At 48.7% G+C, this 23199-nt stretch overlaps 1 protein-coding gene across 1 annotated transcript; it reads left to right on the plus strand.

Moving 5' to 3' along the window:
* The first annotated feature begins 17320 nt into the window (after positions 1–17320).
* Positions 17321–22440, plus strand: LRRC55 (leucine rich repeat containing 55). Its single transcript, XM_047824172.1, has 2 exons — positions 17321–18041; positions 22205–22440. The coding sequence occupies exons 1-2, from the start codon at positions 17321–17323 to the stop codon at positions 22438–22440; spliced, it is 957 nt and encodes a 318-aa protein (XP_047680128.1).
* The last annotated feature ends 759 nt before the right edge of the window (positions 22441–23199 follow it).

The raw sequence follows: 23199 nt of genomic DNA on the forward strand, positions 1-23199 counted from the left end.
CACCAAGTCCTTCAGAAACTCATAATGTTGTGCCTTTTCACAAGCCACCAAAGTGCAACCTGTTCTTAAGCATGTTGTCTTTCCTTTCAGACCCAGGCTGCTTTTTTCCCTCCAGGCCAACTCCCACCAGGCAGCAGATATGGCCTGTGAGGACCTGCATTATGAACCTCACCACTTCTCCTACCAGTCTTGATTCCATCCACGAGTCAACAATTCTACAACTTTTGTGTCTTGGCTTCATTCCTGATCCATAGCCCTTTTCCCCCCTAAGTATCAGGGCGTGTAAGTGATACAATGGAATACAAAGATATGATAACTACTTGGAGGCATTTGGGGAGGTGGAAGGGTGTGTGACAAGGGCAAGGGGGTGATGGGGAAATCTCTGCAGAGGAGAACTGAACAGAGTCTTAAGTAACGATTAAGAATTTGCTAGAACCAGAGTGAGAGAAGATCATTCCAGGCATGAATCTTTGGATCCAAAACTATTTTTGATCTCTCTTTACAAAAAAAGAAAACTCTTTTTCTCAACCCAGAAGTTGTAAACCAGTGGCCTGCAGACAGATCGGGCTGACAGATGTGTTATATTTGGCCCACACAGCATTTTGTAGAATTTATATTAGTTGCCAACATTTAAAAATGGTGAGATTTTACATAAGGATCTGGATTTTTGGCTGCTCTCGAAAAACTCGGGAGCTCTAGCAGCCCTGACTCCTCACTGGGGCAACAACTGACTGAGTTGAGTAGCATCTGCTCTTTTGAGACAGGGCAGGGGCCATACAACCTGCTGGCCTCTTTGTTCTCCTATGTCATCTGCCTGGCTTCTGTTGGCATTTGAGTCTGTGCCCTTGTCTCTACCCAAAAAAGTAGCCATTTACTCTTCAGACAATTTCCTATTATTAGTAGTATAGTATAGTACAGTATAGTATAGTACAGTATAGTATACTATATCATACCCTATTAAAAAACCTAATCTGTTTTCATTACTCCCTTCCTTAAAAATCTTGAATGATTCTCCAAATCAACAGAACAAAGGCTAAACACCCAGTGCAGACTGGTGGGTTGATGCAGGGGGAGTTTACCCCAATGCAAGGGGAAAGTTGACCTCAGCCACCCTCTTCTACCTTATCCACCAACTTCCAAGCCCTCAAACCCTCTATTCTGAGTTTTTTGTCATCTCCTAACCCCTTCCTTTTCCATGAGTGCATGCTCTTAACACATACTGTCCCCCCAGATGCTCTCCCCTGGTCAGACTTCCCTCAGCCTTCAGTGGTCCATCAAGGGGCCATCTCCTGTCTAGTTAGAGACCACCTGACTCTTCCCTCCCCCCACGGGGCCCCTGCAGCAGCACTGTGTTCCCGCCTTGGTGTCAGCACCTGCCATGTTTCTCTCTAATTATCTGTTTACATGGCTGCCTCCTCCACATCCAGCCAGTCTGAGATCCTTGAAAGCAGAAACCGTGACTGATTCATCTTTGTATATTCAGTGCCTTTCTGTATACCTTGGCAGATATCAGATGCTCAATAAATTCTTGTTACATGAATGAAGAAAGGAACAAACATGTGGGGAACAAACTGGCAGGTGTTCATGGAATGTCGCACCTCAGCGATTGTAATGAAAGAAATCCCTTTCACGGAAACATTTCTGTCTACTCTAGCCACAAGACAGGGCTCCCTTCTCTGGATCCTTGTGGAAACAGTACTTTATGATAGATCCTTGCTGAGTTATTAGAGGAAGCTAAAAGGAAGGTCGTATATCCCTTGGGTATTGACAGACAGAGAATTACAGAGCCATAAAAGGCCTTAGTGCTGGTCTCTGGACTTCCCAGCCCCTGGCAGGCAGATACAGAAACCAAAACCCTAGAAGCTGTGGCTGAGGTCCCAGCACTAACTCATCAGACACAGGGTAGCACCACCACTAACACAACCAGAGAAATCCAGAATAAGTTCTTACTTTTTCATTCAGCTGGAGTCCCATCCGGCCTACTTGCTGTTCCTTGAGTATACCTCAGACACCTTTCTGCCTGAGGGCCTTTGCGCTTTCTAGAATTCTCTTCGGTGTATTCACGGGGCCCACTCTCTCACTTTATTTAGGTATAAGATTTTTTTTAAGAGAACAAGCACAAGCAGGGGAGGTGCAGAGGGAGAGGGAGAGAGAGGCTCCCAAGCAGGCTCCACACCCAGTGCAGAACCCGACACGGGGCTCGAACTCACAAACGGTGAGATCATAACCTAAGCCGAAATCAAGAGTCAGACCCTTAACTGACTTAGCCACCTAGACGCCTCCTAGGTAGAAGATCACATTTAACCTCACTAGAAAAGGCTTCCCTGATCATCAAAATAAGACTATAACTATATCTCCTACTCCCCGACACTCCTAATCCTTTACTCTCCTTTAAGGAAGAATGGTAAGAAACAGGACATCAGGCCCCAGAGAATACCAAGGCCTGATGTCACTAAGACTCCCTCCTGTCTCCTTTTCATATCTTATGTTGGTTTGTTCTGCTTGTCTCCATTTTTTCTACTCAGACAGGCTTTCTCTACACTAAGGAGTAGTCGTGATTCACATCCTTCAAGCTCATGACAGAAACGAGAAGGGATCCTTCCCACTCATCCTGGTGAGAATAATCTCAGAGAAATAATCTGATTGGCCTAGTTTGGGTCCCATGTCTATTTCTAAACCATTTCAACAGTGAGAGGATGTGTTTTATTGGTCTGGTCTGACAGGGTCATTTTGGTTTGTCAACCTATCACTGTGACCAGAGAAAGAAATGCTTGCCTGCCCAGACCTGGGTCGCTTGCAGCCGAGGAACTAGGGCTGCAGCAAGCTCCAGCTGAACCAGATGGTTAAGAATGGGTGAGTGGAAAATTGAGGTGCAATCGCTCCCCGAGACAGAGGAGACGGGTGGACACTGGGCAGACAGGTGCATCAGGCATGCGATTATGGCTTCCCAATTCCCAAAGCACCTCTTTCGCTGTTTACCCCCACTGAGTCGTCACGACAGTTCTGAGCAATTTCCCTCCCAGGCATTATTATCCCAAGAAGATATTCAAAATATTGAACAACCAGCACAACATGAGCACTGGCCAAGCAGAAGGGAACTATCTTAGGCATTTGGGGCTGTGATAACAAGGTACCATAGTCTGGGCGACTTCTGAACAATAGAAAAATTTTCCCACAGTTCCGAAGGCTGTGAGTCTGAGTTCAGGAGGCCAGCTCTGTCAGCTTCTGGTGAGAACCCTCTCTTGGGTTGCAGACTGCCGGCTTCTCACTGTATCCTCACATGGCAGAAACTAAGCTAGCTAGTTCTCTCGCCTCCTCTTATGTGGGCATGAATCCCGTGATGAGGGCTCCACCCTCCTGGTTTAATTACCTCCCAAGTCCCCAGCTCTAAATACCATCACATTGGGAGTTAGGGTTTCAACATATGGATTCTGAGGGGGGGATACAGACATGCCGTCTGTAACGGGACTCCAGCTATGCACCCAGCTATGCAGGGTGGGATGGCCACCCTGGTGAACAGCAGTGGAACCACAGCCTGATTGCCCTCATTTTCCAGGTGAAGATACTGAAGGCAAGAGAGATGTTTAGGCTTGTGCCCAGTCACGTGGTAATTTGGTGGCCAGGAACTCAAGACCTCCGCCACCAACTCTGGGCCTTTTTCCCCTAATCTACCCCTCTGTCCTCAACCATTTGGGAGGTGAAGTGAGGCAAGTTTGGGGGAACCAGAGAAGAGTCGCTATTCTGATCCCAGCCGCTTGCAGGAAGAAGCCAGAACTCTGTAGCACACGGGCGGGCTGCTTAGCAGGTGCCACAAAACCCTGGAAAGCAGCGCCTGCCAGACAGCAGGGATCGAGAGCAGCCAATGGGATGGGAATGTGCCGCCAGACGGCAGATGCCAGGAGGGCTGTGGCTATTCTGGGGTACAGGCAGTGGCTGCTCCATCACCCCAGCCCTGCCCCCTAGTCCCCCAGATCCTTACTGGGGGATGTAGGATCTGGGACCTGAGGCTTCTGGGCCAAGCAGTCAGGCCAAAGGGAGGCAGCCCCTTGCAGAGAAGAGCATGAGTAAATACTGTCTCGAGTCGTGGTAAATGCCTAGTCATTGTCCTTGTTCAAAGTCACCCAATTTGCTCAGAATCATCTGGGCCAAACGCTCCTGTTGGTTCACCACCCTCTGGGAGTCTCCCAGATGTAATCTTAAACAGCCCTCTTCACTGGAAGGGTGGGGAGAGACAGAAGGAGGAAGGCCACCCACTCCAGGTTGGAAGGTAGCAGTTTGAATAAACAAAAGGAACTTACTTACGGAGCTTGTCTCGGGCAGCAGCAAGATGGATGGGTCCCCACACCTGCCCACCAGCTCTTAAAGGTTTATATAAAGAGGCTTTAACCCGGTCCAGCCGCATATACAGTGTGGGTGTTTTCAACACCACATCACTAAGTCAAGGCTGTGTCCCTTGGAGCAGACTCTGGGAACAGAAAACGCAAGCAGGACCTGTATTCCAAGGACAGGGGAGGGGGTGAGGAAGCTCCTCGTCTCCGGGTCCAGCTCACATGTCCACTTGGCAGTCACATCTTTTTGGTGACGTTCCCTAGAGCCCCCATGTTATTAGATGAAGAAACTGAAGCCCAGGGAGGGGCTATGACTTGCCCCAAGGACCCACAGCAAATGTGAAGGAGAATCACAAGCATTGCTTGATTTCTCATTTCAGGACCCCTTCACCCGGACTGCCTAAGACTGGGAGGTGGTCCGATTCCCATTCTTAAGGTCACCATCCTTCCACTTCATGGGGCCAGTTGAGCTTGACCTTCATGCCCCCAGTAGCTGCAGGCCGTGCCATAGCTGCAAGCATGAATTCCTGCCACAGCCCCTCTCCCTTCCCTCACGCTCTGCAGTGAGGACCACACTGTGTAGGCCTGAGCCCCCCTCCGCCTTCTGGATTCCAAGCCTGAGCCAGCCCAGAGCAGCTCTCTGGGCCAAAGGCACCACCCAGGCACAAACACCTTGGCCCCCAATGTCTCTCCTGGAGACAGGAAAAATAAAACATGGGTTAAAAAGAAATTCCTTCTTTTCTGTTCCTGACAGGAAACCAACCTTCTTTTTGTTGACTCCGCCTTTACAGCCTGAGTGGGCAACCAAGAGCTCTTCATACTCACCCCTGGGACAGACCTCAGGGACACTGTTGCTGCACATCCTCTTCCGGTCTCCATCTGCTCAAGCCTCTGTCTCCTCTGGGCACTGAGCCTGGAGCACACCCGGGAGAGAGAAGGTGCACCTGCGAAGGCTGTTCCCTTCATAGCTACTCACCAAAACAATCAGTCTCTGCTGCACTTTGCAGATACTACAGGAATGTTCCATTTTTAACCCTCTGGGGTAAAAAGGAGAATTCTGATCCCCATTTCACCCAGGGGGAAGACTGAGTTTCAGAAAAAGGTATAGGCTTGGGCTATGGAAGGAGAATGATCAGGTTGAAGGTCTTCCCCTGCCATCGACAGGCTGTGGGAACCAGTGGAAAGCGCTTAAAACCTTTGTGCCTGGCACAAAGTAGGTGGTCGGTAAACGTTATCTATGCATTGTCATCCCCAGGAGCAGAGAGCCAGAAAATGACAGAACTACAGCTCTGACCAAGGCCTCCGGCTCTCATTCAGCAGCCCTGGGAGAGAGTGACATGGCGAGGACAAGAAATCAGCAGCAGTGGCCTCGCTGACATGGGCAGGAATAAATCACTCCAGATGTGGCAGCTTCTCTGTGCCTAAAACAAGAGAGAGAAGGTGCACCATTATCCATGTAGACAGGTGAGACAGAGCAAAAGGGTGTGGGTCACAAGAGTAGGCATGACCTCAAGGCAGTTCCAGGGTATTTCCAGCAGGACTTACCAAGAAGCATCCTGTAAGGAAGAATTACTTCCCAGGACCTGCGAAGAAAGCCCCCACCTTTTCCTGATCCCTGCTTCCCATCTCCTCCTCCTTCAACACTACCACTCTCATTTTCCAGAAAGTCCCAGGGCAGCATCGGGGCTCCCTCCCACCATCCTCTTCCCAGAATCCTAAGGATGGCTGGGCAAAGGTGACCGCCTTAAATGAATGGGCCAGAGCCGTGATTCAAAGTTGGGTGCTGATAATTGGAGCTGCTCTGTGGTCTGGCCGTGGAGTCCAGGGCTGGCTGAAAGCATCTGGACAGCATCAGAGTCACGAAGGGAAGACATGTTAGAAGGACTCAGCCCCAGCAGCTACCCACAAGGGAAAGAAGATGCAGGGAACCAGACAGGAAGGGATCATGCTTTTCAAAATCAACGAGTTTATATTAACCCTATTTTTTTTTCAACGTTTATTTATTTTTGGGACAGAGAGAGACAGAGCATGAACGGGGGAGGGGCAGAGAGAGAGGGAGACACAGAATCGGAAACAGGCTCCAGGCTCTGAGCTGTCAGCACAGAGCCCGACGCGGGGCTCGAACTCACGGACCGTGAGATCGTGACCTGGCTGAAGTCGGACGCCCAACCGACTGCACCACCCAGGTGCCCCAACCCTATTTTTTTTACATTTCTCTGCATAGCTAGAGAAAAGAGATGGGTAAATTATCAAGAAAGGAGAGCATTTTCTATCAGTCATGAGCAGAGTAATGCCATTCAGTGCTCTATCAAATAAGCTGTAAACAACTGCCTATTTTTATCAGTCATTATCGCAACATTATTTTTATAAACTACGTACATCTTATTGCCCCCTCGATTCATATTCAGAGGACTCGGGAGAAATAATGTTTTCCTTGTTGTTGCCTCCTGGTGCATTAAAACCTATATTTCATAGAATGAAGCAAGTTATCTCACCTGAGAGATGCAAGGCTGTAAAAATCACCTAAGGGGTGAAATCACGCCACAAAATGTTAACAGTAAATAGCTTGTAGAAGCACCAAAAAAAAAAAAAAAGCCATCTAATGAAGGTGATAGCTGCAATTAAAAAAAAAAAAAAAAAAGGGGGCGCCTGGGTGGCGCAGTCGGTTGAGCGTCCGACTTCAGCCAGGTCACGATCTCGCGGTCCGGGAGTTCGAGCCCCGCGTCAGGCTCTGGGCTGATGGCTCAGAGCCTGGAGCCTGTTTCTGATTCTGTGTCTCCCTCTCTCTCTGCCCCTCCCCCGTTCATGCTCTGTCTCTCTCTGTCCCAAAAATAAATAAACGTTGAAAAAAAAATTTAAAAAAAAAAAAAAAAAAAAAAAAGCCAATGAGCTGCTAAAGAACACCTGATAAGGTAAAGAAGGAGGCCAGGACAAATGCACTCAGAGAATGCATGGCTTTCTCAGGGAGGTACCCCACCCCCACCCCATGTGAGCACAGAGCCCTGCTTCTCCCTTCTACCAACTTTGCATCTTTCTAATCCTTTAAGATCTTTTTTCCCTGTGGCCCCCTCCCCAGGAAGAGACCTTGCCTGTTTTCTTGACTGCCCTATTACCAGCGTTTAGCATGGTACCTGGTGCATAGTAGGGGCTCAAAAAATACTTCATGGCCAACACACAACAAAGTCTCTTTTAGCTAGAACTATAGGTTCACGGCCAGCTGCGTCCACAGTCCCTTCATCACAGGCTGTGTGGATGGAGGCCAAGTAGTCGGTCATCCTTCAGATCATCAAACCTAGGTCACACTTCTTATCTGTTGTGAAATCTCAGGCAAATTACTAACCTCTGCCCCTGTGCCCCTATTTTTCTTCTTGATAGCAGTTATCACCCGCCATACATGTGTTTATGTGTGTGTTCATCTCTGTCTCCTGCAAACAGAAAGTGAGCTGGGACTTGTTTTTGTTCACTGCTGAACAGAGAACAGTCAAAATGTGTAACCACCAGCCATCACGGACACCAATCTGAATGGATGTTGGCCCCATATGCCCTACCGGTGCATATTGTGTATACATCAAACGTGGCTATCGTCCAGTTCGTAGGACAGGGTCTGGAATATAGTAGGTGCTCAGTAAATATGTGTTAGATAAGTGGATGGATTTCAGTCACCCTCTCTGTAAAATGGGACATTACAGCTACGCAGCATATATGGGTTCCTTTCTGGCCCTATGCTGGTCAACTCTGGTCAGCTAAGGAGGCAGTAGGTCCCTTTGTTCTGTCCCCAGTCTCCCTCCCGTCCCAGCAAATGTAGCCAGACAGCCTCTCTCAATGGGCCCCAAAGTGACAATGCTGCTGTTCCGACCTCCGGCTTTCCTGGGAACTGATGGTAAATTTCCATCTGTTATTGCACCTCTTTATATCCTCTTCTCTCTCTTCTATCAGACTCCAGGAGCCTCTCTTACCATTTGCGCCAGTGGTAAAGAGTAGTGTCCCTAGACAGACATTGAACCAGCATAGGCCGTTTTACCCAGAGAAGATTAATGTGCTCTCAGCAAAGAGGGCCCAACAACAGGCACGGCTGACCCGATGCTTCAAAGTGAACTCACTCATTCACACTGCAAACACTTGTGATGTTTTCACGCTCATTATGTATCAGACACCAGAGGCAAACAGTAAACAAAGTACCATACCTGCCCAAAAGGGGCTCAGAGCCCAGCAAGCGAGACAGACAGATAAGCATGTAATTACACTGAGAACTTCCAAGAGAAGGACAGACCCAACAAACTTCAGTTTGTTTTCTCGTTTTAGGAAAACTAACGTTGCGAGAGAAACATCCCTGATAAACACCCAGCGACCTGGGTCCATGTCAGCAGGAGCAATTCTGGACCTTGCAGCTGTCTGGGACATGCAGGGCAGTGACAGTGACTCCAAGATAGATTTGGCCAACAGAATACTGGGTGCCAAAAGCAGCTACCTCGACTCACCCCTTATTCCCCATCAGTCCTGACCTCCTCTCCACGTTTCCCTGTCCCCGAGGCGGGGAGAGGGGAGTGAGGGGCAGAGAGTGGGAGCCAACCGCATTACATATGAACCACACGGCAGATGAACGCACCTCATCTTGAAGCACGTAATTACGAGATTTTACTCTAGGGGTCCAGGAACCAAGGAGTAGAAAAAAAGTGAAAGCTGGTCACAAGCAAAAAGAATGGGCTGGGATTACTGCCCAAAAACGATTGCTATGATTGGAGCTGTGGTTCCATACTCACCTCCACCAACTTCCTCCTGAAATAATAACAACAACAGTAGTTAAGGTTTGTGGAGAGCTGATGGTTATGCAACCTGTTTTATGTGGGTCATTTAATTCTTCCAACAACCCTGAGTCAGGTATCATTATTGTTGTCATTATTGTTGTTGTCCTGTAGCCCTTGTTGTAACCACTGTGTTACACAGGCTCTCAGGTTGAATCAAGAAATTTTAAGAGTGAAAAAGGCATTCAACTTAATGCCTTAATTTAATTTATATAATTAAACTAATTATAACAGTAATAATAGTAATAAAAACTAATAAGAATGGTAATGGCTCTTCACAGAGCTTCTAGAAAGGACCAAGAATTGTGCCAGGTTCTACCCGTATTGCCTCTCTCAAACCTCCTGGCAGCCCTGTGAGGTATGTACTGAAATCACACCCATTTTAGAGATGAGAACACTGAGCACAGTAAGGATAAGTGACACAGCTAACGACTGGTTCAGGATGAGTTAGAAGTTAGCAATCCAACTATGAGCTAAGGGTTGCTCTGCTTTATTCAGTTAATGTGATTCTTCATGCTTCCCAGGCAGCCACAGTACCCATCCGGGTGCCACAATTAACAATGTTCTCCTTGGCATTTCCTTTATATGAATATGGTGTTCGCTTAGCACCCTCTGTTGCCGGCCATTCGCATTATTTCCTTCTTTTTCCTTATCATAAATATTCCTGTCCTGAATATTTTTGTATGAACTAATTTCTTACTCATTACTAGGTCAAAGGGGCAAGCAGTTTCGAAGTGGGTCCGAGCCGGTTCCCAGCGTCTGCAGTAAATGCGCACGTATCTGGCTCCTCCATACCCAGCATGTGGAATTTCACAGATGTTTTTTACTGTTACTGGGTTAACGTGGTATCACAAAGTAGATTTCATTGCTCTGCATTTACTGTCTAGTGAGACCATGCATTTTTCCACACGACATAACAAAATTACCACAGACTGATTGGCTGAGAACAACACTCATGTATTAGTCTATGGCTCCATATAGTCCTGGCATAGTCCCGGCACAGCGCGGCTGGGCTGTCAACCCAGCGTATTTCTAGAGGCTGAAATCGACTCATTGGCCAGCTGCATTGTCATCCGGATCCCCAGGCCATCTTGCAAATTCATTGGCAGAACCACATCCTTGCAGATTCTTTACTGGCTGTTGGCGAAGGATCAGACTCAACAACCAGAGGGCTCTCGGGCCCTTCTTATCTGCCCCCCAACCCATTCTCAGGGCTGGCAATGGACAATATCTCTTCTAAGGGTTTGCCTGATCAGGTGACACCAACCTGGGTAATCTCCCTTTTGATTAACACAAAGTCAACTGACTATGGGGATAGTCAGGGGAGCGATATCCCATCATAGTCACAGATTTGGCTGAAACTCAAGGGGAAGGGAGTAAATGAGGTGTGCACACCAGGGAATAGGACTCTTGAGGGCCATCTCAGTGACCTGTTGCTGTAACAAATTACCACAAATGTAGTGGCTCAAAACAACTGTATTACCTTACAGTTCTGGATGTCACAAGCCTAGAATAGGGCACCAGGGTTATATTCCTTCAGAGGCTCTAGGAGAGAATCTTGCTTTTTCTGGCTACTAGAGGCTGTCTGCATTCCTTGACTTTTGGCCCCTTCTTCCATCTTCAGGGTCAGCAGGTAGCATCTTCAACCCTTGCCTCCCCCATCAGATCTCCTTCTCTGACTCTCCTACCTTTCTTTCCCTTTGAAGGATCTTTGTTTTTATATTAGACCCACCTGTTGATCTAGGGTAATGTCATCTCAAGATTCTTAATCTAATCACATCCACAAAGTCTTTTTTGCCCTATAAGGTGACATATTCACAGGTTTCAGGGATTAGAATAAAAACATCTTTGAGGGTCATTTTAGGACCTTGCCTACCAAGGCATTTTGGGTTTTGTTCTGTTTTGGTTTTTATTGAGGTATAATTAACATCTACAACACTTTATTTTCTGTATTTGCATCAGAGGAATTTATGTATTCTATCAATTTCAAAATGATATCCGTAACATTTCTTAACATAATTTGCATAGATTATTTTAAATCACTTATGTCTAAAATCTGGTTTTTCATTGAGTTTCTTTCCTTTCTCTCTAATTTTGTTTTGTCATTTTTTTTTTTTTTTTTTGCTCAAGGAAACCTTGTTGTTTTTCAATGCTGTGTGTTTGTCAGAAGCCATCTTGTCGCAAATGACATTCTCTGTTTCCTTGACACAGAAAGACATCTTCCCTCCATAGTGGGAGAAACATGCTATTCTGTTCTCTTCCTGATTTGCATTTTGTTATTGTTTGTTTCTCTCTTTAATTCTTTGGGTCATTTGGAACTTCTTCATGTAGGAAAGTGAAGTATGGCTTTAATGTCTCAACAACACTTCTTGCTCGGAGACGACTTTCAACGCTGTGGTTTTGTTTCTCATTTTTCTTTTCTCTATTCTGATAGTGAGAATCACTTCCTCAAAGGATAGTGTAGCCCAAGGTCCTTTTCTGAAGCACAAACGTTGGGTAATGCCGTTGGCCAATTTTCAGTTTGCAACCTATGTTTTTATAATGTTTGTTTATTTATTTCGAGAGAGAGAGCAAGCCAGGGAGGGGCGGGTTGGGGGGGGAATGGAGAGATCACAAGCAGGCTCCATGCTGTCAGCATAGAGCTGGATGAGGGGCTCGAACCCAGGAACTTTGAGATCAGGACTTGCGCTTAAACCGAGAGTCAGACACTTAACTAACTGAGCCACCCAGATGCTCCCGTTTGCAACATATGTTTTAATCTTTTAGTTAGGAAAGCCACCGATTCCACTCCTCAGCTTTGCCCATCATCATTATTGTCTTCATTAACATCATCTGTGCATTCCTGTTCATTTTTCCCCGATGGTTTCTACCACCAGTTCACCAGATTCTGCTAAATACTTCACTAAATTATTATGCCATAAAACGCAAAGTCATCTTTCCTATTTTAAGCCTTCCCAGTAACTAGAGAGATTAACTTTCCATTCCTTTCTGTATCTTCACTCTCTTGAAGTTTCATAATTGTCTCTGAACAAATTTCTTGGGTGGTAGATTGCGTTTATTTTCACGTATTTAAAGGTTTTCTGTCATCATCTCCACTCATTCGCTATGTATGTCAAGAAATCATAATTAGGAAAATGATTTTTCGACTCATTTGTGTCTACAACTCTAAGATTAATTTCTGCGTATTTTCCCAGTAGAGTAAATCCTTGACATTGCTGATTGAACAGTCACGGTTTCAATAACTCGCAAGAGGCCAGGAAAGGCCATGGTATGTAATAATTTATCATTTTGCTGGGGCTCAAAATTGAATCACTCCTGCTGTAAGGCTGCTGTGCAAGAAAAAGTCACTCTGCTAAAAGAAGCAGCCGGGCACGCTGCATAAGAGTGGTACTGGGTGTGATACATCCTTCCCCCTTCCCCAGTCCTTTCCCTTCGCGGGTCATCATGAATATTTGCACATTAAAGGCCCTGAGAAATCTGGCAATAAATAAATCTGTTTCATTTTGTTTAATGAAAGAAATGTTTCATGCTGTCAACTTATGTGAGAATAAACTTTTTTGTCATGGCACACAGCGTACCATGAGACACGAGTTTGGGATACAATGCTTTAATACTTAACCTAAAATGATTCTGGGCAAAAGATCATTTTAAAGGTGTCTGCTCCCATTTAATCTCTCTCTCTCTCTCTCTCTCTCTCTCTCTCTCTCTTTTGTACAGAAGACATTCTATGCAATGGTCAGTGAGGGTTTTCTGATCCTGCCCCAGAATACAGTCAAATCACGTGCAGGTGTGGTATTTTCCGGCCTTCGTTTCCCACTTTTGTTCAATTTGTTTTCCCTGCTGCCTAACAATTCCAGCAATTTTATACTCTGCCATGTGTTTTATTTTATTTGTTCACTTAACAAACACGTCTGTAGTGCTCACTGTGTCTATTCTAAGTACTTTATTAATAAAGGCTCCTATACCATAAAACAACCCCATGAGTTAGACGCCATGATTGTTATTATCCCAATGGTACAGGCCAGAAAACTGGAGGATCAAATGATGACAAGGCATTCTCGTGTACTTATTTTTTAAGAACACTGTCACAAGTACTTTCCTTTACTCATAATAGTGGTTTTATTATAAATAAATTTCATATTATGTAAAGGAAGAAAACCTCCATTCTTTGTGATTTGTTTTTTAATGTGCCTTTAGTCAACACTAAATATTGAAATGTTCTGATTGGGTGGCTCAGTCAGTTGACCATCCTACTTCAGCTCAGGTCATGATCTCATGGCTCATGGGTTCGAGCCCCGTGTTGGGCTCTGTGCTGACAGCTCAGAGCCAGGAGCCTGCTTCGGATTCAGGGTCTCCCTCTCTCTCTGCCCTTCCCCCACTTGTGCTCTCTCTCTCTCTCTCTCTCTCTCAAAAATAAATAAACATTTAAGAGAAAAAAGAAATGTCATGATTACCTTTCTTCGTCTCTATTGAAATAACTATGTTTTCTATCAGTTTTCACTTAATGTTGATGCTAACTTTGCTTGACTGAGGCCAACAGTCCTTGTTTATAATGGATTACTTGTCTCAATGTGCTGTTCTGTCTTGTGCATTAAGATTAACATTTTATTTCTAAGCTCATAATGAGTTGAAGGACTCTTCCCTTCTTTAAGCAAGGGGGAAATACAAGTCATATTTACCTCAGCCAATTCAATATATAAATATTAATGAAGTCGCTACCATGCTACTCTGCACTGTAGAACATAAAAGATTCAAAATGAGTATAATATGAGGACGAGGCTTAGCAGCAGAACTTCTAAGACCATAAGGGAAAGAGAATCATGTTGGAGAAGACAATGATTTTGAGGATTTTGTACATGCTTAGGATCTGTGCAACTTAACACATGTTTTCTGTTCCTCAATTTTGGGTTCCCCCAAAGACTTAAGATATTGCTTAAACAGAAGAGGTCAGATCAACTGAGTGAACACACAGGACCACGATGCCTTCTGCAATGGAAAAGGCTTCATCCGCCTCACTGACAGCTACATGCCCACCATGTACCCAAGTGCCAGGCACACGGTCGGTGCTCAACAAATAATTATTAAAATGAAGAAAGAAGCCAGCTCATTGACCATAGCCACTGGTCAAGCTGCTTTTTCAAATGCAGGTCATCTGGAGATTTGTTCAATGAGATGTTTGTTGCAAAGTCTTCACCCTCCCTGTGAGGTCAGTCCATGGCGGGGAGGGACAGGGAGCTTGGAGGCACGGAAACCGGAGGGCAAACAGAGTCCTTGGGACCTGGAGAAAGAGGTCAAGACCGTGAAGTTTTCTGGCAGCTTCCACACTCCTAGAAACAGAGCTGAGTGTATCTGCGGCCCCAGGTACCCGACCTGGACCTGTCACTTTGCCTTTTGCCACCCAAAACTCTCTGAGCTTGTGGGGTCAGTAATGAGACAATGAACAAACACAGAGAAGGTCTCACCTTCTGTAATTGTCCCTGACAAGCTCTGAGCCAGTCCAGCCACCTGATACCTGGTGACCAAAATATCTTCAGCCCCAGGGAGACAGATGCTACATAGGGACTGAATGGATACATCCCATCAAGTGAGCAAACTTGTCACACGCACTTCTCTTCTTTCCTTCCATCCTTCTTCATGTCTTCATTGCCTTCCCCAGCTTCTCCCCCCTCCCCTCCAGAAGTTCCTTTCTCCATTCCAACCCCTGTCTATTTTCCCTTCTAGGCCCAATGCCAAATGTCCATAAGCAACCCCTCCCCCATCTCACGTTCTAGACCCTTGCTTTGCCCCCACTCCAGCCTCTCCCACAGGGCCCTTTTGCCCTCTCCCCCTGCCTGCCCCCTCTGCCTTCCTCCCTGCCCTGCCCCTGCCCCCCTCCCCCTATGTCTCCCTTGCCCTGTCGCTGGGACCCAGGAGGTGGCCGTGGATTCTGCCACTGCCTCATTCTCTTCTCTCTCTTCTTGGTGGGGTCCATAGCCAGCTCTCCTGTTGCTCAGAGATGTGGAGGCAGTTGCTAAGAGACAGCGAAACGTCAGTACCTGGCCCTCGAGGAAAAAAGGGAGCGAAAAAGGGAGAGAGGAGGGGGAGAGAGGAAAGGAAGGCGGAGGGAGGGGAAGACCTGGAGGAAGCCTCATACCCCAGCAGCCTCAGCACCAGCTGAGTTTCGGGAAGAAGCATTCAGAGGATTCTGTGAACTTTCTTCTAAGCATCCTCTCTCAGATTCCCCGTTTGAGTAAAAGAAGGGGACCGGCCAGGCACCGGAGCACAGGACAGGAAACCACAGAGGATGCTGCCCCGGGATCCAGGAGCCATGGAGAACGAGAAGCCGGGGGAGGGGAAGTGCCGGGGAGGCAATCTGTTCTGAAGCAGCAAGCGGGATTCCAGGATGAGGGAGGGAGACCCACGTCTGCTGCAGATTGATGGCTGTGTCCTTGGAACAGAGTAAGTGGGCTCCTGAGGGCCTATGGGAGTGCAAGGGGGGACCTTGGGGTTCAGAAAAATGGGTCTGGATAAAGGAGCTGGGTGATTTCCCGGTGGGCGGGATTGAGGCTAGAAGTGCTGGGAGGGGAGGCATTGCCGGACCGAGGGGGTTAGGGAGGACAAGTGAGGACAGCCAGGGGCCACGGAGGATGCGGGGGGCCACAGGGGATGCGGTGGACGGCAGAGCTGAGACACCGGGTATGTCATCGCTCTCTCTGCCTGACCAAATGTGGACGTGGGCTCACGCTGGGGAACAGAGAGCAGAGTGGGGTGCTTGTAGAAAGGGGGCTGGGATTAGGGGTGTGCAGGAGGGTGGAACACGGGGGGCGGGGGGGGCGGACTGGAAAGGGGGTTCTGCAGTGCGTGTGCAGAAGGCAGTTGGACAGAAAACTGGGAGGTGTGAGCACAGGGCAGGGCAAAATGTGGGGAGATCACAGGAGAACAATGTGTGTGTGTGTGTGTGTGTGTGTGTGTGTGTGTGTGAATGAGAGAGAGAGAGAGAGAGAGAGAGAGAGGAGGGAGAAGGTAAGGGAGGGAGAGGGTGAGAGAGAGAGAGGGGGGAGTGCTAACCCTGTTTGAAAGGGGTATGCAAACAGCCAGCCTGGCTGTGTGCCTGTTTTAGGGAGTTGCCCAGGGGTGGGGTGTTTGGTGCTGAGGGGCGAGGCTGGGAGGAGAAGCGAATGCATCTCGCCCAGGACAGAACCCCGGGAAGAGGACAGGCAACCACAGTGTGAGGGTGGGGTCTGAGCCCAGCGCTGCCCACACCTGACACACAGCATGCAGAGAAAACGCTGTGGCTGGTGGCAGAGAAGAAGGAGGCCAGGGAACCTAGGAAGGACAGTAGGGAGGCGAGGGCACTGGAGATCTCCGCCTGAGTGCTTTCCTTGTTGACAGAGGGAATTCTGCCCCCGCCTGCTGAACGCAGAGCTGGGCTGGGAGAGAGGCACTGGCCGGGGAGAAGTCGCCAAAGCGGTCCTAGCTGATCTCCATCCTGCTTCTCCAGGACACATGGCTCTTTCCAGCCTTGGCAGCTGGCAGTGGGTGTCACTCAAGGTCCTCCCCAACCTGGGGGAAGAAGAGCCTCCTTGGGGATTTCAGTAGATGCTGAGGCTGACGACTCGGGCTTTCAGGAGGCCCATGGAGACCCACTCTGCCCCAGGCTCCCTTCCCAAAACACCCACCCCAGGACCCCCTTGGACTCGAGCCCCCTGGGCCACCAGAAGAAATGGCTTCTGAGACCTCAAATGCCGGAGACCCACATGCAGCCCTGGCCTCCTAATCGGTCCCAGATTCGGGACGGGGCTCCGGGTTTTTAGATGTGCCAGGACCTTCAACAGGCACAATCTATGTCCTTCACCCCCTCCACCACCTGTTCAACGTAATACAAGACAGGAAGCAGCCAGGGGTCATGGGTGAGAGGAACACAGACCCACAGGGACCCTTCCAGGACCTGCTAGCAGCTGGTCCAGCCCTAGCCTCAGTCCCTCACTCTCTCAAGCGTTGATCATCTTTTCAGACCCTGTAGGACCTCGGCTGGATTTATTGCCCCCTCGGCTCCAAAGGGGACTTCCTGTGGATCTCACCTAGGGAGCCCTCTGGTGCTCAGAGGCTCCGGGGAAAGGCATGAGCCATGATGCCACGTGCCCAGAAGCCCCACCTTCCGGGGCCCTGGCCCTGATGTAGCTGTCTTTCGGAGCCACCGACTCTTGATTCATGAACACAGCCCCGGCCCCAGTGGGCTCCCTTCAGCAGGGCAGTTGCCAGCTGCCTAAGATGGGTGACACCTGGTCCCAGCTGCCCTGGCCTGGGCCCCCCCACCCAGCTGTGCTGCTGGTCTCCCTCCTCTTGGCAGCCGGGGCCATGCGCTCGGATGCTGGCACTAGCTGCCCGGTCCTCTGTACGTGCCATAACCAGGTGGTGGATTGCAGCAGCCAACGGCTGTTCTCCGTGCCCCCAGACCTGCCGATGGACACTCGCAACCTCAGCCTGGCCCACAACCGCATCACGGCCGTGCCGCCCGGCTACCTCACATGCTACATGGAGCTCCGGGTGTTGGATCTGCGTAACAACTCCTTGGTGGAGCTGCCCCGGGGCCTCTTCCTCCACGCCAAGCGCTTGGCACACCTGGATCTGAGCTACAACAACCTCAGCCACGTGCCAGCCGACATGTTCCAAGAAGCCCACGGCCTCGTGCACATCGACCTGAGCCACAACCCGTGGCTGCGCAGGGTGCACCCCCAAGCCTTCCAGGGCCTGGTGCAGCTCCGAGACCTGGACCTCAGCTACGGGGGCCTGGCCTTCCTCAGTCTTGAGGCCCTGGAGGGCCTGCCGGGGCTGGTGACCCTGCAGATCGGCGGCAACCCCTGGGTGTGCGGCTGCACCATGGAGCCCTTGTTGAAGTGGCTGCGGAACCGGATCCAGCGCTGCACGGCGGGTAAGGTGGGAGGGCGGGACTGGGCAGCCACGGGCACAGAGGGGCTTGCCTCCCTGCCAGCAAAGGATCCAAAGAACAGGGAGGGACTGACAGCTCTTAGCACCCGGTGCGTGCCCTGGTCTGGGCTGGCCTCTGTGCACACCAGCCCTGTCCCCCCACAAGTTTCATCCGTTGAGTCCTTCCCCTGCTTGCTGGTGCCGTTCGCCAGTGAAACACACACCACCCTTGCATCTGCGGCACTTGGGACCTGCGGAGGCAGACAGATAGTAAACGAGAGTGTGCTGAGCTTTCGCCGTGACCTGAGAACTGGGCACGCGTTACCTCCCCCCATTTTGGTGACTCCCATTTTGCAGGTGAAGAAACTGAGCTCTAGAACAATGAAAAGACTTGCCCGGGGTCGCTCATTTAGAAGATAGCAGGGTCGTGGATAAAACCCAAGTTTATTTGACTCTTAAGCCCTGTTCTACTCTACCAGGCTGCTTTTTAAAGTATTCCAAGTGCTGGAAAAACTCAAAGAAACAGAAACAGGCAAACACTCTTTATTTTAGTACTTACTATCTGCCAGGACTTACTCTTATGCTTTATCCTAAACATATGTCATATTTAGCTTATCTCATCCTCAGAAGAACCATGATGAGATCCCTACACACGCTGTTCTATAGAGAAGGAAACCAAGGTGCAGAGAGGGTCAGTAACTTGCCCAAAGCCACACAGCTGCTAAGTGTTGGAGTCAGCATTCAAACTCTGGCAGTCTGGCTGCCTTCTGGCTATATCCTGAAGAGTCAGGTCCAAAGCTAACAGGAAGAGTCGGGGCCTGAGTTCTGGGCTGGCCAAAGGGCCTTAGCAGAGCTCTGCAAGGTTAGGGCATGGGGTGGCAGCTGAGAAGAAAAATGGATTTGGCGACTTAACCAATCAATCCCAATTGGGGGTGCACTGGGGACCGATGGAGACTGAATCACAGAGGTTGGATGGGCCCTGACCTCACCTGGAGGCAGGCAGTGCTCAGATGCGGCCCCCCGTCACCGGCTCTCTTGTGTGGCAGCACTGAGCCTTGGCATCAGCCCCCCTGCAGTAGAATGACGGGAAATAGCTGGGGGCACCATCTCAGGGGCTTTCCCAGAGCCTGGCTCAGCATGTGTTCCAAAAGAACGATGCTGAATGAGGTAGGAGGGAGAGGAAGACTGAGTGGGGAGCCCAGGACCAAAATAGTTTGGGGGAGGGGTGTGGGTCACGATTCCACTGTTTCTACACAGTTGTGGGAGGAAGTTCTCCGGGACCAAAATAGCTGGGGATGGAGATGGGGCAATGCTAGGGGGCACGAGGGGGAGGCTGCCTAGAGCCATCTCCCCACCTGCTCACCCCTTGAAGGCTGCAAGCTAGCTGTCCCCTCTTTCCTGTGTACTAAGGACAGAAAGGGCACCCTGGTGCCACATGCACCTTCCACCTCCTGTGATCTCTGAGGCCCCTGCTCCCCTTCAGAAGAAGCACAGCCTCCTGGGGAGCAGGAGAGAGGTCCAAGATCCCATTTGGGCAGACTCATGATAGTGCAGATGAGGGACCCCAGCCCCAGAGAGGGAAAGTAACTGTCCATTGGCCACTAGGTTCCTCACTCTCCACCGAACAAGCTCTTCAGCACATCACATCCTCCAGGATATTTCCTCTTGGGCGCAAAGAACTTGCCAGCATAGGGAGGACCAGGCAATCATCTTCCTTTTGTCTTCTTTTTGTTCTCCTACAATTATCCATGGTTTTTGGACAAATCCCAACAGAGAGGGACAGAAGGGTGCCCTTGGGATATACTCAACCTCAAAACTGGCCCCTTGAATTACCAGAGGGCTTTATCAGCCCTCAGGGTCCCATCCTGAACTCCCCCGGGGTCCTGCCAGTTGTCCTCAGAGCCTCCTCTGCAGAGTCCATACCAATTGCCTTCAGTTTCCCCCACATTCCCTGACTTCACATTGTCTTGCCACCACCCCAGTCATGCACACAATAGACTTTGGAGTTATGCATCTTCCGGTTCTAAGAGGAGAGCCCTTAATGGTTAACTTCAGATGCCATCTTGTCCTGAGCAGGGTCTGGAGTGCTGTGCATGTGGCCAACAGAGACCCCTCCACATGCACTGCAGATTGCATCTTCTCCCCCAAACTGACTCCTCATTTCTAAGGAGAATGATGTTAATCCATTTCTCAAAAGGGGCAATCCAAATCCATCATTTTATTCTTTGCCCTCAAAAACTACAGGATGAATAAGCGTTTATGTACCACCTAATTTAGAAAACTTCTGCATATTGATTCTTAGACAATTTAGGTTGAATTATCCCCTTCTTATTGAGGGAGAGCACGAGAGCCAGAAAGGCAAAAAAACAAAAACAAAAACAAAAACAAAAACAAAAAAACGACTTGCCCAAGGTGAGAGCTTAATTAATACTTATACCCTGAGCAAAGGGTTGACTGCCTGCTACAAAGCTGGTGCCTGGCAATGCAGGACAGAGCTTCCAACTGCACACCACTCTTACTTCCAAGGCAGAGTAAAATCAAACCATTGACAACCATGTGTTTGTACAAGTGACCCTGGAAGGGTGAGGTGGGGCCATCAATGATGGAGAGAAAAGTAATCCCATTGAAGAAGAAGCTTCTCCTACAGAAGACTATCTAAAGAATATGACCCTCACTGACCTGTCCAGGGAAACCAGCCTAGGATACTAACAAAAGCACATGTTTACATAGTGCTTATTATCCGCCAAGGATATATTATTTATATATGTTAACTCACTGAGACCTCACTACAATCCTATGTTACAGATAGCATCATTATCGTTATTTTACAGATGAAGAAAGCAAGACACAGAGGGGTTAAGTAATTCACGCACAGTCACACAATTAGTGTGGGGTAGAGAGGAGATTTGAACCCAGATCAATATCTCCAGAGTCCATACTCATAACCCTATACTCTACATCCCTGGAAAAGCCACATGGGATAGTAGAAAGACCCAATGCTTTCAAGTTGGACAGAGTCATTCATCCACACATCCACTTAACAAAGTTTCATTGAGCACTTACAGGGACAGGACCCCGTTCAGTGACTAGGAACACCATGGGAAGAACTTATATTCATGGAGGAGGAGACAGATAATACAGATACAGTGAGACAAGATAAATACAATGGAGAAAAATTAAGCAGAGCAGGAAAGTAGAGAAAGCCCAGAGAGAGGTGGTGTGGAGTTACTATGTTATATAGAATCATAAAGGAAAGGCTCATTAGTAAGGTGATGCTTGAACAAAATTCCAAAGGAATAAGGGACTGAGCTGTGCCAAGATTCAGGGGAGAAGCACTCCCACACAGGACAAATGCAAAGGCACACCCTCTCCACCCTGAAAAGGGATGTGCTTAGGGTGATGGAAGAATGATCAAAATGTGTGTGTGGATGGGGCAAAGTGAACAAGGAGCAGAGGGAAAGAAGAGTCCTTGTAGCTCACAGTGAGGACATTGGCTTTCATTCCATGGGAAGATAAGAAGTCAGGGGACGGTTTCAAGCACAGAGTAGTACATGATAGGACTTCGGGTGTCAAAGATACTCAGCCAACTGCATCAAGATGGTTTAAAGGCAGAAGCCCAGAAACTAGTTAGGAAGCTACTGTAAGAGATGAAAATGTCACAAGACAGCGGTAGATCTACCATCAGTAGTGACTATTGGACTTCAGGCAAGTGACTAAACTCTCTGAGCAGTGATCTCCACAACTTTAAAAACAGGTATAGGGGCGCCTGGGTGGCGCAGTCGGTTAAGCGTCCGACTTCAGCCAGGTCACGATCTCGCGGTCCGGGAGTTCGAGCCCCGCGTCGGGCTCTGGGCTGATGGCTCAGAGCCTGGAGCCTGTTTCCGATTCTGTGTCTCCCTCTCTCTCTGCCCCTCCCCTGTTCATGCTCTGTCTCTCTCTGTCCCAATAATAAAAAAAAAAAAAAAAAAAAAAAAAAAAAAAAAAAAACAGGTATAAAATATTTGACTCAAGGGTTGTTGAGGAGAGTAAAAAAGGTAAGTAAAATGTTTGACACATAGAAACTCAATAAAAGGACTCAACTTCTCTTGGGGGGAGGGGGTGGTGGGAGACTCTCCATTCCACTCACTCTCCTCCGGCCCCTCACCTTTCCTGGGTTCTGTGTTGCAGATTCTCAACTGGCTGAGTGCCGGGGGCCCCCTGAAGTCGAGGGTGCCCCACTCTTCTCCCTCACTGAGGAGAGCTTCAAGGCCTGCCACCTGACTCTGACCCTGGATGATTATCTCTTCATTGCATTTGTGGGCTTCGTGGTCTCCATTGCCTCCGTGGTCACCAACTTCCTCCTGGGCATCACAGCCAACTGCTGCCACCGTTGGAGCAAGGCCAGTGAAGAGGAAGAGATTTGACGTGGGTGCCTAACATCTCTCATGCTGCTGGCCACCACCGCTTCTGACCACTGGACGCTGCTCACTCTGGCTCCATGGTACCCTGGCCACTTCATGACCCAAGCAAGGTCAGGAAACCACCTTTGTGCGAGCCTCGACTGTGGGCCAGACACTGTGCCAAATGGAAATGTCAGATGACTCTAACCTAGCCCCTTCCCTCTAGGCTCTTACCTCTAATAGAAGAGAGAGATTCAAAAACTATTCCTTATAAGACAATTTGTCAGCACTCTGAGCACATAGTTATGAAAGCCCAGAGGAGGGATCATCAATTGTGCCTAGGAAAGTCTAAAAGAATTACAAGAATGGAGGCAATTTGCAAACAGAGTTATCAAAAAATGTCTGCTTTGTCAAGTAGACAAAGAAAGGGGGACATAAGCAAATGACGGAGGCCAAAATATGCATGGTGTGTTGAGAACAGTGACCACTCCTCGTGACTTAAGTGTATAGAGCAGATGCGGCACAGGACCAAAACTTCCCTCTGACACCCAATCTTTCTGCTCCTGGAGTTGCCCAACACTGCCTCCTGAAGAAGAGAACACCCCCATGCCAGCCTCCTAGGTCTCCTGCCAGGAGCTACGAGGTGAGACCACCTCATATTGACTGCCTCCCAAACTAAGTCCACCAAATGCAGCCTGCAAGTGAGGTCCCAGGTACTGAGCTGAGGGTGGACACTTTCGGTGTCCTTTCTCCTATCCTTGTCTCCTGCCTCTCACTTGAGCT

The sequence above is a fragment of the Prionailurus viverrinus genome, chromosome D1 (assembly GCF_022837055.1).
Source record: "Prionailurus viverrinus isolate Anna chromosome D1, UM_Priviv_1.0, whole genome shotgun sequence".
Classification (NCBI taxonomy): domain Eukaryota; kingdom Metazoa; phylum Chordata; class Mammalia; order Carnivora; family Felidae; genus Prionailurus; species Prionailurus viverrinus.

Coding starts and splice junctions, on each gene's coding strand:
- LRRC55 (XM_047824172.1), top strand. CDS start 17,321: ATGAACACAGCCCCGGCCCCAGTGGGCTCCCTTCAGCAGGGCAGTTGC. Junction 18,042..22,204: donor GATCCAGCGCTGCACGGCGG/GTAAGGTGGGAG, acceptor TCTGTGTTGCAG/ATTCTCAACTGGCTGAGTGC.